The sequence below is a fragment of the Tripterygium wilfordii genome, chromosome 21 (assembly GCF_013401445.1).
Source record: "Tripterygium wilfordii isolate XIE 37 chromosome 21, ASM1340144v1, whole genome shotgun sequence".
NCBI classification, from domain to species: Eukaryota; Viridiplantae; Streptophyta; class Magnoliopsida; order Celastrales; family Celastraceae; genus Tripterygium; species Tripterygium wilfordii.
In genome coordinates this window covers 1,551,987-1,566,614 of record NC_052252.1, presented here as the reverse complement: position 1 = coordinate 1,566,614, position 14,628 = coordinate 1,551,987, and the positions used below count along the sequence as shown (strand labels likewise).

The 14,628-nt window shown below is 38.0% G+C and overlaps 2 protein-coding genes across 2 annotated transcripts; both read left to right on the top strand.

The window, feature by feature from the left end:
* The first annotated feature begins 497 nt into the window (after window positions 1–497).
* Window positions 498–8,722, top strand: LOC119989582 (translation initiation factor IF-2, chloroplastic). Its single transcript, XM_038835196.1, has 12 exons — window positions 498–2,330; window positions 2,474–2,506; window positions 2,731–2,844; window positions 3,041–3,190; window positions 3,324–3,422; window positions 3,514–3,576; window positions 5,168–5,323; window positions 5,440–5,505; window positions 6,125–6,361; window positions 6,843–7,118; window positions 7,249–7,437; window positions 8,188–8,722. The coding sequence occupies exons 1-12, from the start codon at window positions 819–821 to the stop codon at window positions 8,335–8,337; spliced, it is 3,045 nt and encodes a 1,014-aa protein (XP_038691124.1). The 5' UTR covers window positions 498–818; the 3' UTR covers window positions 8,338–8,722.
* A 559-nt stretch (window positions 8,723–9,281) lies between these two features.
* LOC119988337 (kinesin-like protein KIN-14Q) lies at window positions 9,282–14,253 on the top strand. The gene is made up of 15 exons (XM_038833337.1): window positions 9,282–9,582; window positions 9,822–10,097; window positions 10,194–10,261; window positions 10,333–10,525; window positions 10,698–10,774; window positions 10,856–10,955; window positions 11,039–11,137; window positions 11,209–11,385; window positions 11,482–11,767; window positions 12,054–12,215; window positions 12,311–12,526; window positions 12,614–12,651; window positions 12,787–12,950; window positions 13,070–13,195; window positions 13,325–14,253. The coding sequence occupies exons 1-15, from the start codon at window positions 9,546–9,548 to the stop codon at window positions 14,072–14,074; spliced, it is 2,769 nt and encodes a 922-aa protein (XP_038689265.1). The 5' UTR covers window positions 9,282–9,545; the 3' UTR covers window positions 14,075–14,253.
* Window positions 14,254–14,628: the final 375 nt, after the last annotated feature.

Sequence of the window (14,628 nt, the reverse complement as noted above, 5' to 3'; positions counted from 1 at the left end):
GCAGACCTGGCGTAATTAAAGTGATTTTAGTGTTAATTGTCTGTAATCAATTTAAGGTATAATTTTTTTAAAAAAAATTACGAATATGTTTTGATTAGTTTTACGACTCCAATCTTATAAAAAATTACGAATATGTTTTGATTAGTTTTACGACTCCAATCTTATATTTTTATAAAAAAATTTAAATTCATCAGAAGACAAATATAGAATATTTCAGTTTATATTTCCAAATTCTCATATTTTTTCATGTTGGATTTAATTTTTGTTTGAGATAATAATATATGATTAGATTTGTAAACCCGATCAAAATTTGTTTACATTTTCTTACAAATATTTTTAAAAAAATAATAATTGTTGCTCAAACTATTGATTACAGCGGGTCCGGTGTAAGAAAAAGTTACAGCAGATCACCCGCCATCCGGTGTAAGAAAAAGTTACAGCAGATCACCCGCCATCCACAGCAAAGGGGCGGTGTAGAGTTTATAGCCTTATCGCAAGACAAAAATTTGAGGCGCAGGGAAACAGCCACACATACATGTCCCCACAGCCAGTTTTAGCTTTGTTCGTCACCACCAATTCAATTCTCTTGTCCTATCTCTCTCTTTCTCCATGCGTAATCCATAACTGTACACCAATTGCAGAGGTGGAGGAGGTAAGTAGAGTTTTCTCTTCGATTATACTCTAAACGAGTGTCGAAGCTGTAAAAATGGGGGAATTGATTGTTGTTTAGCAAAATTGAATTCAAACATTTTCTCTGTGTGTGTGTGTTTTTTGTGTGCTTCTGATACTCCTCTGTAAGTGCTTTTCCTTTTTTGTGGATGGTTCTGGTGGGAACCATGGCTACACCGGCTTCCCTGGTTAGTTTGGGAAATGCGAGTGTTGCAGTCACGAGCTGCTCCGAGAGAACGTCGTCGTACATACTGGTAAGGAGAGTTCCATTGTTGAAACGTAGGGTTAAGGTTATCAGTACATGTGTTTGTAAATACTCGATTACCACAGCTGACTTTGTTGCGGAGCAAGGTAATAGCAGGCATAATGATAGTAAAGACAGTGATAGTGAGATTGCACTTAGGCCTGCACCGAAGCCTGTCTTGAAATCCAAGGGTGAATCCCTTTTGGGGGTCAACTCTGTGAGGTGGAAATCTGGTGATGAGGAGGAGGAGGAGGAGAAAGAGAGAAGTAAAGTGATTGAGTCACTTGGTGAGGTTTTAGAGAAGGCTGAGAGGCTTGAAGCTTCTAGTAGTGGATTGGGTACTAGTAGTAGTGGTAGTAGCAATAGCAGCACCAGAAAGCTGACTGGTGGAAATGTAAGTCAATTTCGGAAGTCTAATTCGAATAGAGTTGGTAAAGCTGAGGATTCAATAGGGACTCGTAACGCTAAAGCTTCAAAGAATGTGTGGCGTAAAGGGGATTCGGTTGCACAAGTTGAAAAGATTGTCAAGGAGCCCCCTAAGGATAATAGGAATGTAGTGAAAGAAGCGCTCAAAATGGTGGGAGGGGGTAAGGCACAGTCTAGACCCAGTGTTCCATTAAGACCTGCCCAACATGCCCCAACACCTGCAAGGCCTCAACCCACATTGCAAGCCAAACCTTCAATTGCTCCTCCACCTGTGTTGAAGAAACCTGTTATTCTGAAGGATGTGGGGGCAGCTTCAAGGCCTCAAGTAAATGATGATTTAAATGCAGGTGTTAAAAGCAAAGAGAGGAAACCAATTTTGGTTGATAAATTTAGGACTAAGAAACCCGTGGTTGATCCTCTAATTGCTGCTGCAGTCTTAGCTCCTCCTAAACCAGCAAAGGGAAAATTCAAGGATGGTTATCGCAAGAAGAGTATTTCTGATGGTGCGGCTAAGAGGCGGATGGCTGATGATGATGATGATGTCGACATACATGATGAGGAGTCATCAGAGCTAAATGTTGTTATACCTGGTGCAGTTGCTGCTAGGAAAGGGAGGAAATGGACTAAAGCTAGTAGGAAGGCAGCTCGACTTCAGGCTGCAAAGGAGGCCGCTCCTGTTAAAGTAGAGATCTTAGAGGTTGGAGAAAAAGGTATGTTGATTGAGGACTTGGCCTATAGCTTAAACATCAGTGAAGGTGAAATCCTTGGGTATCTGTACGCAAAGGGGATTAAACCTGATGGGGTGCAAACTCTTGATAAGGACATGGTGAAAATGATCTGTAAAGAATATGAAGTGGAGGTGTTAGACGCCGACTCAGTTCAAGTGGAAGAAATGGCTAAAAAGAATGACATTCTTGATGAAGAAGATTTGGAAAACTTAGAAGACAGGCCTCCTGTCCTTACTATAATGGGTCACGTGGATCATGGAAAGGTAAATATCAATAATATATAATTTACTTGCTGTTATGTTTTTTGTATTAATTTCTGATCAATTCATCTTCTGTTTGCTAGTGATGTTGAAAAGAAGTTCTGGTAGCAAGATTTTCTAACATATTTTGTGATGACACTATGCAGACAACCCTTTTGGATTATATCCGGAAGAGCAAGGTATCCATCATCTTGTTCCTTTTTCAATTTTATTTTTATCTGATTCCCCACCCCTCTCCCCTTTATTTCTCATTATCATTGCATCAGTAAGCTTTATCAAATGCTGTGAATAAACATGTATTTCTGATTTTTTTTTAGTTAATGAGGGATTTATTAATGAGCAAAACAATATGAAATTAGTGCTTGCTATTGAAACACTTAAAAAAATGAAAGTTTGACTGCAGGTGGCTGCCGCAGAAGCTGGTGGGATTACACAAGGAATTGGGGCATATAAGGTGCTTGTTTCTGTTGATGGAAAACTGCAATCCTGTGTTTTCCTCGATACCCCTGGACATGAGGTAAACACTCTATGGCATAGGTTGCAGTTTTTAGCTTTCTTTGCCATAACAACAAAGCTTTCTCATATCTTTTAAACTTTAATGGAGAGGCGACTTTTCAATTTATCTGGTTGTATTTGTTACTACTCGATTGTAAACTATAACATGCTCTCCTTTTCGTTTCTTCTAGTAATATCTGTCATATCCACTCGTGTAGGCATTTGGGGCAATGAGAGCACGTGGAGCGAGGGTGACAGATATTGCTGTCATTGTAGTGGCTGCTGATGATGGAATTCGTCCTCAGACAAAGGAGGCTATTGCTCATGCCAAAGCCGCTGGGGTACCTATTGTAATTGCAATTAACAAGGTATGTGATCCTTATCATTGTTTTTTGTCAATCAATTTATAAAAGATCAGTCAAAATAATAGGAACATTTGGCAATGTTTATGTTTGCTCACTATTGGCGTTTGTTTTTGCTGATTATCAATCATTTAACCAGATAGATAAAGATGGCGCTAACCCAGAGCGAGTCATGCAAGAGCTCTCTTCGATTGGTCTGATGCCTGAGGACTGGGGGGGTGACATCCCAATGGTTCCGGTTGTATCTTTTACGAAGTCTTCTTACTGTCTTAGATGATTTATACCCTGTATTGGTGCTTATACAGCTCATTCTTGATTTCTTGTTGCAGATCAGTGCTCTCAAGGGTGAGAACATAGATAATTTGCTGGAAACCATTACGCTTGTTGCTGAGGTGAGCTAATTGTAATGTATAACTACTAACTAGTGATCTCTCTCTCTTTTTTTTTTGCCCCCTTTGGCTCAAATTTTGTTTGATGCGCCTATGAGTTTTCTCTTCTCCTCCACTTAAAAAGAAGAAGAAGAAGCTGGCTAGCAATCTCTCTCTAGTTGATGGCTTTACTGTCCAAACTTCGAAGACTTAATATCCAATATCCCGATCTCTTGGAGACTAGAAGTGATGTTTGTTTAGTTTCCTTTTTTGTTGCACAATAATTAACAATATTCATAACGGAAAAAAATAGTCTTTTGCTTTCACATCGATGAAGTCTTATGTAACAAATAATGGCACTGGAAGTTGTTCAGACATGATGTGGCACAGGATCTGAGAAAATTGGTCTATGAAGCTTTTATGGAGGTTTAAGTTTGAGGATCAGGAACTTTGTAGTTTGGAATATAGTAGAGGATGTTATTTGGATTGAAACAATTTTCAAGATCTAACATTTGTGTTTCGAGGCCAGAGGAGCTGATCTTAGTGTAATAGATTTACTTCAACTTCTGCAGCAGTAAAAACAGGATTGACGGTTTAGGGTTGTGCATTAGAATGTTGCATTGGATGTATGGCAAAATGAGACTATTAGAACTGGGTAGGAGTAGCACTGAGCAGAGATAATATGATAGAAACCGTTTATTATGGTTTGGGTATGTTGTAGTGTAGTGCAGTGTGAAGGACTTGAGAAAATTCATGTAGGAGATGGTAAAAAGAGGAGGAGACCAAAAAATAGCATTGGATAGAAGTCATAAGGAAGGATGCTAGATATAATGATATTTAGCATTATCGAAGAGTATAGTGTTACATAGGAATGAATGGAAAAAGAGAATCAGAGGATTCAAATTGATTTCTCTTGTGGATTTGTTAGTCGGCCACAAATTATTTAGGGCAAACTTTGATAACAATGAGTAAAAACAGATTGAAAGGTTCTTGAATGGGTAAGTTTGCAGAAAATCAAGTAGCTTTTGAGGGGTTTTATAGCTTTATGGGAGAATTGCAAACGGCTAAAGGTTGGACTACATTGTGTTGCATATTGACGTTAAATGGTCATTGGGTTAGGCTAGTCATCATATGTGGGAAATTGATTGTGGGGTCTCTATGGACCCATTTGAGCGAGAAGGTAAACTACCAAGATATTGAAGTTAAACGGTCATTCTGGGAGAGTGACAGATGGTAGAGGTTGGACTACATTGTACTGCATATTGAAGTTAAACCATCATTGGGTTAGTAGGCTGGTCCTTCTGGTGCTTGGGGAAATTGGGTGTGGGGTTTCTGTGGACTACCCATTTAAGGGAGAAGGAAAACTACTAAGATACCTTAATTGAAAATTTTTGAAACACAAAATATAGCTAGATAAACTGTTGTAAAAGTTTACCAAGCTCCAAAAATATTCTTTGCTGTTGTTGAGACTGTTGCTCATGCTCCCATATGAAATATTTGGAAATATGCTTAAGAATCAGATAAGAATCTGAAATTGCAGGATCAAACTTACTAAAATGTTGCATATGGCTAGTATGTTTTTGCAATATATTCTGACCATGGATAATTGTGTCAGTTGCAAGAGTTGAAGGCTAACCCTCACAGAAACGCAAAGGGCACAGTGATTGAGGCAGGGCTTGAAAAATCAAAGGGGCCAGTAGCAACATTTATTGTCCAGAATGGCACTCTTAGAAAAGGGGACATCGTTGTTTGTGGAGGAGCCTTCGGAAAGGTTGGTATTTAGATTGTGAAAGTTTTTTATTGGATACAATTGCAAGTTGACCTAAGTGGGGGGGTAGTTTGAGGTACTAAACAACCTTGGAACCTTTCTTTTATATGCATGATCAGGTGCGAGCTTTATTTGATGACGGTGGAAATCGTGTCGATGAAGCAGGACCTTCAATTCCTGTGCAGGTTTGTAGGTCATGTCATTTTTCCTTGTTTATTTTTGTTCATATATACATAATACATATGGTGGATTCCTGGTGATGTTCTATTAGACTCATGTAGCCGACTCCAAACTTTTAGGATAAAGGCTTGGTTGTTGGAATAGGTCGTTGAAAGGAAATTTTTTACAGAAGAACAATAAAGTCAAGAAAAGAAGACAGTTATTTTGTTTTTTTTACAGGAAACAGGTAAATAGGCTTTTTTTTTAAGGCAAAACATGACAATGGATTCTCACTAATTTCTCATATGGATTTATGTGTCTGTCCCTGGATTGTTTGGTATAGTGACTTTGATGTTGATGAAATGGAAATGGACCATTAAAAATAAGAAAAGGCAACTTTTTAAAAAAATATTTTACTAGTAATATGACCTATGTTTTTGGTAGAGACTGGTAATGACATTTTCAAGATAAAATGGTGATCCATGTGCCTCAAACCCATGCCAGATACCTCTTGAAGTTTGTTAGAACAGTGCCCTACGGTCCTCAATTATGTTTGATTTGTCCAATTTGGCCTATCTGTTGTATCTCGTTTTATTGTCTTGGTTCTGATTTTCAGTTTCAAATATCTTACATATATGTGTACAGGTAACTGGACTGAATAATGTTCCACTTGCTGGCGACACCTTTGAGGTTGTTTCATCCCTTGACATTGCGCGTCAAAAAGCAGAAGTGCGTGCGATGTCGCTGCGAAATGAGCGAATTGCAGCGAAGGCTGGTGATGGGAAGGTCACCCTTTCTTCTCTAGCTTCTGCAGTTGCATCAGGAAAGCTGACTGGACTGGACCTGCACCAGCTTAATATTATAATGAAGGTTGATGTTCAGGTATGTGATATTTGCCTGAACATAAGGTACTTTTTTCTTTTTTTGATAAAAATGAACACAAAGGAACTTGAGAAAGGTTATCTTGGTCAACTTGTTAAATTTCAAAGTTTTCAATTGAAAATACATGTGTTTCATTCATTATCTTGATGCTGAACAGAATATTCGTTGAAAGTTTTCCATGGATGATTTAAGGAGACAAAGTTCTCTAATCTTAATTAGCTATTATAATTAGATAAAATTTCCACAGATTTCCACAAAATGGCATATTTCTCCCATGCAATATTTTTGTGTTTCTGGGTCTTACACTGTTACTTATATCAGTTTGTTTATTTATGTCATATGACATGTCTTATCTCTTAAGAGATTGCAAAAATACGAATTTGTTAACAACATACTATGCTAGCAGTTAAACTTATTAGATTGATTGCTGCTTGTATTTCACTTGACTGGTTAGTAAATTGCTATACTTTATTATTTATAGGGTTCAATTGAGGCTGTCAGACAAGCCCTCCATGCGCTTCCTCAGGATAATGTCACTTTAAAGTTTCTTTTGCAAGCAACAGGGGATATAAGCAACAGTGATGTTGATCTTGCTGTCGCTAGCCAGGGCATTATCTTCGGATTTAATGTTAGAGCACCAGGTTCTGTTAATAGCTATGCTGACAGCAAAGGCGTCGAGATTCGGATATATAGAGTTATCTATGAACTTATTGATGATGTACGGAATGCAATGGAAGGACTTCTGGAGCCTGTGAAGGTTAATTCAAACATAACATTACTGTTTTTTTTTGTTCCATTCCCATTCTATATAAAGGGGTGTGGGATATTGTTGCCTATTACTTTGACTTAGGAATCAATGCTGAGAGTTCTTGCGTTTTCTTTTTCAGGAAGAAGTCACTATTGGCTCAGCAGAAGTTCGTGCCACATTCAGCAGCGGTAGTGGGCATATTGCCGGATGCATGGTAACAGAGGGAAGAGTGGTTTCAGGCTGTGGTATACGGGTTATTCGAAATGGAAAAGTTTTACATGTTGGTATTCTTAGTTCCTTGAGAAGGGTTAAAGAAACTGTGAAAGAGGTATGATTTTTTAAGCCAATGTTGCCTTCTATGATAGTATTCTTGGTGGTAGAAGTATTTCTGTCCCTGCAAGTCAATGCATGAAAATCATAAAATCATATTTGTTCTGCGCTACAGGGCTTGAATTGTAAAGTCATATTCCGGTCACTAATGCTAAATGTATGGACCATTGAACCTAAATGTGTTAGGCAGGACTTAGTTTTGTGCTATTTAAATTTCTTGAGGATCAATTTGTACAGTGGTGCATTGAAGAAAAGTGGCTGCATTAGGATATTATAAAAGTTGAGTGCCAACTGCCAACAATTGAAGGTTTGAGTAAAGATTAAATAGGCTGACCATATTGAAAAGATATCAGCTGAATTGTACATTTTGCTATCTGAAATGATTTAGTCTTGGATGCTAATGGATTGTTTTAAGCATGGATTGACTATTTGTAACATTTTCAGTACCCTTGTTTTGCTTGGAAGTTCCAATTGAATTTTTTTTAGAATAGTTAGATTTTGGTTACTCCCTGTTGGATTTGTCATTTCTGGATGTGATTGTATTCTCTGTTTTGGCATCAGAATGTTTAAGTAAATTGTAGGGTGATATCAATTACTTAACAAATGCTTTTCATATTGAACTGACGACAATCTGCTCGTGATTAACCTCATTTGCTAGCAGTGGAACTTTGCTGTCGTGGAGTAGTCACACTTTTCATTTCGCCTTGTCTTGCACAATGATCATTGGTTCATTTTTTTCTCTGGACAGGTAAATGCTGGACAGGAATGTGGTATTGCAATTGACGACTATGGTGATTATGAGGAAGGTGATATTTTGGAGGCCTTCAACACATTTGAGAAGAAGCGAACCCTTGAAGAGGCAGCAGCTTCAATGGCAGCTGCCCTGGAAAATCTATAGACGCATGCAGGGTCAAAAGAATTTCCGCATCAACTTTCCCTAACAGAACCAATCTGCATCAGATGGTGTAACCCGCTGATTCAGTGCTTTGCGACTTCTTGCCAACAACATAACAACGAATTATCCCTACACGCGACGAGTTATCTGAGATGCCAGGCAGGCAGGCAGGCACTGAAGACCTGAACTTGCTCTCATTTTGTGCATTGTTGTAGCTATACTGCTGTATATAGCAATGTCCCACCAAATCTCAGATTTTGTCTGTAAAGGAGGAGCAATTGTTAAGCTCCTCAAGATTCAATGTAGATCTGCCGATAAAAGGCAGATTGAATTTTTCACTAAAATCACAAGTTATTAAATCTGGTGTTTTCAATGTATAATGGGTAAACTCATAGGTCCGTGCAATAAACTGCAAATCACGTGTGCAAATATATCGTAAACTCATAGGTCATGCAATAACCTGCAAACCATTTGTGCAAATATATAGTAATTTCACGTATGATCTTGATAAGAATTGAACCCACGACCTAAAAAATGTAGGACTTCTTGCTTTCTATTATGGTTTTTATTGTCTTTATGATGCGGGAACTCACACGCTTTTGTTTTTAATATGGAAATCAATAATCACTATTATTAAGTAGATGATAACTTCATGTACATGACACAACATGTGTCAAGCAAACACATAATAATTCTTCGTAGGAGCCTAGAATCGAATCAATTGTTTTTTAATTCTTCACTTATTTTTGTTTTAGCCAACTGAAGATTCAATAAATTAATTATTTAATTTAAAAAAGTGTGAGACATAACGAAGGGGGAAAAAAAAACTCAATATATACATTCAACGTATCGTCACGTGTCGGGTTCTTTGAAGCCCAACGGGCCTCTCCCCGGTAAACAGATTTCAAATTTCAAAAAGAACAAACGGTCACACATGTCCGAAACGACACAGATTGAAGATATCCCCAAATCAAGAGAATTGAACTTTCGCTTTCCTTTTTGGCTCTCACTCAGTCTCAACTCAACACAAAAAAGATTTAAAAGAATTTATCTTTATTACTTTCTTTGCATTCAAAACATTCCCTCTTCCAATCAATCATTACAGTCAACCTGAATGATCTCCCTTTTTTTTGTGCAAACACATTTGAATTCTCTGATTTCTTGATCTTCTGCCTTCATTTCTGCTCTCATCCAGCTCCCCGCCTTCCACAATGGCAGATCTTGACTCGCCTTGCAACGCAGATGAAGGTATTTTCGTTATTTCTTCTTCTTTGCTCGAAATCTGTAAGTGATTAATCAGTAGATTCGAAATTCGGGGTTTATGCTTTTATGGGTCTGTAAGTTTTTCTGAAAAACCAAATCTGACAAGTAATTGATGTACTCAGAAACTCAATTATACAATTGATGATGGTGCATAATTCTGATCTGGGTTTTTCCAAGAAACCGAAAAGATTTTATTTTTTTACTTTTTTCATGCTACTGTTCAGGTCCGTCTTTGTTGGGATTTTCTCCAACTTCTCCTGATTTAGTCATCTGTGGAAGTTCACCTGTAATTCCTACTAGCAGCTATGGTGATTCCCCGGAATTTTCCGACTGTAAAAAGCGATCTATGGAGCTCTCTCTAGAGAATGGGATTGAGGGGTCTGTGGCCAGTGACACCCACAAGATCCCAACTGTGAGGTTTTCTACAATGTGCCAAGTCTTCCACAGAGAAATGTCTCCAGAATCCTCTTTAGAGCTTGTTCCACAACCAGTCGATTCAAGTAAGTGGAAATTCGATTTTACTTCTCCTTTTGCTTTGGTGTTTGTAGCATTTCTGGAACTGCCAAACATTGCCTGATTTCGTTCATAATTTTTAGGTCTTGGAGAAGCTGAACTGATGAAATTAGGGGGAATGCATCAAATGGCAGATTACGAATCTCCAAAAGTAATACTCTTACACATAATGTATAAACTTGGAAATGATAATTTAGCCTTTAGAAGTTGATTGTATTGCAGGATGAGGGCGATTATGAGAACCTGAAAAGAAAATATGAGAGCCAGAAAAAGGAACTTACGGATATGAGAGCGGCATTGGAGGAGCTTAAGAGAGAGAACCAACTGCAGTCTAGAGAATGCAAAGAAGCTTGCAACTCTCTAAAGGAACTGCAGGATGAGCTCATGCGCAAGTCGATGCATGTTGGCTCCTTGGGTATAAGTTATAGTTTTGCATAGCTGAACACCTCAGAAATGTTGGTTGATGATTGTTAAGATTAATCGTTTTGCCATTCAATTCAATAAGTTAACTTGTTGGGTTGTGGCATTTCACTTCATTTATACATATTGTAAGAATGATTATAAAATAAATATTTGTCAATTTGCAGCTTTTGCTATTGAGGGACAAGTGAAAGAAAAGAGTAAATGGTTCTCTTTATTGAGAGATTTGACCAGAAAGTTGAAGGTACTAAAAATGATGAGTCTTTTGATGAAATGGAAATCTGATTGCATTACACTACCATATTTTCTATGAATACTTTGGCAGATAATGAAAATGGAACATATGACACTGTTGGAAGAGGCATCAGCGTACAAGAAGTGCCTTGCGGATGTGGATGAACTGAGTTCTACCATTCAGCTCAAAAGTAATTACAAACACAACTACTACACGTTGGAATTGTTCCTCTTAATTACCTTTTTCTTAGCCCCCCTCCTTTCCTTTTGACAGTGAAACAGCAAACGGACATGCATGAAGATCTCAAGGTCAAATTTGTTGAAGGGGCAAAGGAACGTAAAGAACTCTACAATAGGGTTTTAGAGTTAAAAGGTTAGCAATATGCTTCTTCTGATGTTATGAGATTGAAATGGACCAAGGGTTGACAGGTGCCTTACTTGCAGGAAACATAAGGGTCTTCTGCCGGTGTAGGCCTCTAAATGTTGAAGAAATTGCTGCTGGAGCTTCCACGGCTATTGATTTTGAATCTGCCAAAGATGGTGAGCTCACTATAATATCAAATGGCGCTCCAAAAAGGATGTTTAAGTTTGATGCTGTTTTTGGGCCCCAAGCAGACCAAGGTAATGATTACACAGTAATAGGATCATAGAAAATTGTACAAATGCCCTTTTTTTAACAAATTAGTGAATCTAATTTCCCTGTGATTGTTTGTGTAGCTGATGTATTTCAAGACACTGCACCATTTGCCACCTCAGTTTTAGATGGATACAATGTCTGCATATTCGCTTATGGACAGACTGGGACTGGGAAAACATTCACTATGGAGGGGACAGAGAAAGCTCGTGGAGTAAATTTTAGGACTCTTGAAGAGTTGTTTCACATAATGGAGGAGCGGCAGAACCACTATCGATATGGCATATCAGTAAGCGTCTTAGAAGTATATAATGAGCAAATAAGAGATTTGCTAGTCCCATGCTCTCAACCTAGCATGGCCACTAAAAGGTAGTTCCCTTAAGCCAAGCTATGTCTTTCTATCTCATCTTTTAATTCCTATTTGTTTCACTGTGCTTTCTACCCCCAAAGTTTTCGAAGTAATGTTAACGCAATTTTTGTGTATCGTGTTATTTCTCAGCACACCTATCTTACACATAATTCATCATGTAACAAGGTTCTCTGAGTTTTACCTGAAACTTGGATCCATCTCTGCTGCCTCTGTCTGCTTAGGATTTTCACTGAATTTCAATTACCATTAGCTAAATTTGTCTCATTGGGATATGGTCTTATGTAGGTTGGAAATAAGGCAAGTAAGTGAAGGAATGCATCATGTCCCTGGGTTGGTTGAAGCACGTGTGAACAATATGAACGAGGTGTGGGACGTTCTACAAACTGGAAGTAAAGCCAGGGCAGTAGGCTCAACCGTTTCCAATGAGCGCAGCAGTCGATCTCACTGGTTTGTATCCTAATTGATGTATTGGTTCATTATTTATATCTTGCATGATCTGTTCGAAATTAGTACTCAGGCTAGTGTTGGTCATCTTGATACAGCATACACTGTGTAATGGTGAAGGGGGAGAATTTGTTGAATGGGGAATGTACAAAGAGCAAACTATGGTTGGTGGACCTAGCAGGAAGTGAGCGAGTTGCTAAAACAGAAGTGCATGGAGAGCGACTCAAAGAAACTCAAAATATCAACAGATCTTTATCTGCCCTTGGTGATGTAATATCTGCTCTTGCAACTAGAAGCCCTCACATCCCCTTCAGGTTGGCTAGCATGTAGATTGGTTATTTTACCGAGTTATCTTCAGCTATGCATTCTGACTTGTGTTTTGCTGTTGTTCCGCTGTGTAGGAATTCAAAGCTCACTCACCTGCTTCAAGATTCTCTAGGTACTAAATTGCTCTGAAATTACAAAATAATTTGTAGTTTTTTGTTTATTGCAGTTATAATAAGCTGAGTAGCGTTGTATAGAATTTATTTAGACATGAAAAAGAACAACCTCATGAAGAATTTCTATTTGGTAGGAGGAGATTCGAAGGCACTCATGTTCGTGCAAATCAGCCCCAATGAAAATGACCTGAGTGAGACCCTATGTTCTCTAAACTTTGCAAGTAGAGTAAAAGGGGTAGAGCTAGGTCCAGCAAGGAAGCAGTTGGATGCTTCAGAACTTCTAAAATACAAACAGCTGGTACAAGTCTCTATTTTATCAAGTAGCATTTTGATCTCTTATCATCATTTCTGAAGTTATTTGTGACTGATCCCCTGGTTTTTTTTTTCTTTCCAAATCCATGAATCTTCTAACTGAAGGTTGAGAAAGCAAAGCAAGAAACAAAGAGCAAAGACTTGCAAATCAAGAGAATGGAGGAAACAATCCAGGGACGTGACATAAAATTAAAAGAAAGAGACCTGAAAAATATGAATCTGCAAGACAAGGTAGTTTGCAGAAAATCGTAAATGCTAGATCTCTCATATACCAGAATATATTTGCAGATACTAACGTACGCGTGTAGATATAGATATATATGTGTATATATGTATAAATGTATTGGTTTCATTTTGTAGATTAAGGAACTGGAATCACAACTACTGATTGAGAGGAAGCTAGCACGTCAGCATGTGGACGCAAAGATAGCTGAGCAGCAGAACAATAAGCAAGACGACCAAAGTGGAATGGTAAGGCCACCACTTGCAAATAGACTGCTAGGAAGTAACAAGAATTCAAGTGAACACATGAATTTTAGCCGAGCACTTACAGAGAACAACAGCTGCAAACCCCCAATGCCACTTCCTCAAACAGATGGATTTCCAAAGTTCATTGACCTTGCTGAGAAAGAAAATAACCCTGAGATGGCTGAAACGCTAAAGCTTCCAAAGAAGACTGGAAGAGCTTCAATGTGCATGGCAGCACGGCGAATTCCAGCAGCCCCATCAGCAAGGCGCACCTCTTTGGTACCGCTTCCCAGCGCACCATTATGCCTATCTGATAAGAAAGAAGATAGCTGCTTGCCTGAGCAAACACAATGGGAAAGTCCTAAAAGTAGTCTAAGAAGTAACAAGAAGCTAAGTAGCATACTGAGGCGTAGCCTGCAAAGGAAAGTTCAGATTAAATCTCCAATGCAGCAGCACCTGAGAAAAGGTGGCATAAATGTGGTCAGGGTCTCAATTGGAAGTCGAGGAAGGATGGCGCACAGAATGTTGCTTGGCAATGGTAGTAGACGAGCGGGGACAAAAGAAATTCAGCAGAAACAGATTGAAAAGGAAAAGGAAAGAGGATGGAATGTTAGAACTGGTGGGAGACCTGCAACCTTATAGGTGATTCATTTGTTTGTAATTAAAACTGAAAATAGGAGTGATGTGAACATATGGTTTGTTGGATCTTCTTTGGTGATGATTTTTATTATTTTCAAGTGCATTAATGTACAGATTCATTATGTTTAAAGAAACTGGTTTCTTTGCAAGATTATGGAAAGAATAGGGGCATTTTGATGTTATGCATGGCTCATAGTAAGCCATATATTCTCTTGGAGCTTGTTTGGAGTCTAAAAACTCAGTTGATTCATGGTCTATGATGGTAGTATGATTTATGCAAGTGTACTAAAAATTGAAAACTATATCATATATCTATAAAATGTATGGCTATATGTCATAAGATTTAGTTTAAAAATAACAAGATACTAATAATTATTTAAATTTCCTAAAAAAAAAAACTATTTAAGTTTAAAAATTGATTTTGGTTTTGAATAAAAAATACATTGTTGAATCGTTAGATCGGATATAAACATTTATGTTTTTCTTTCAAAAAACTTTTGATGTTAAAATGTTATTATACATGCCTCAATCATTCGAGCCAAACCCAAAAAAATTAC

Bases quoted from the DNA above. Each gene is read 5' to 3' on its own strand.
- LOC119988337 (XM_038833337.1), top strand. From the start codon at position 9,546: ATGGCAGATCTTGACTCGCCTTGCAACGCAGATGAAG. The intron at 10,956-11,038 runs GTAATTACAAAC...TCCTTTTGACAG, and splicing joins TTCTACCATTCAGCTCAAAA to TGAAACAGCAAACGGACATG. The intron at 12,216-12,310 runs GTTTGTATCCTA...ATCTTGATACAG, and splicing joins CGCAGCAGTCGATCTCACTG to CATACACTGTGTAATGGTGA.
- LOC119989582 (XM_038835196.1), top strand. From the start codon at position 819: ATGGTTCTGGTGGGAACCATGGCTACACCGGCTTCCCTGGTTAGTTTG. The intron at 2,331-2,473 runs GTAAATATCAAT...GACACTATGCAG, and splicing joins GTCACGTGGATCATGGAAAG to ACAACCCTTTTGGATTATAT. The intron at 3,191-3,323 runs GTATGTGATCCT...TCATTTAACCAG, and splicing joins TTGTAATTGCAATTAACAAG to ATAGATAAAGATGGCGCTAA.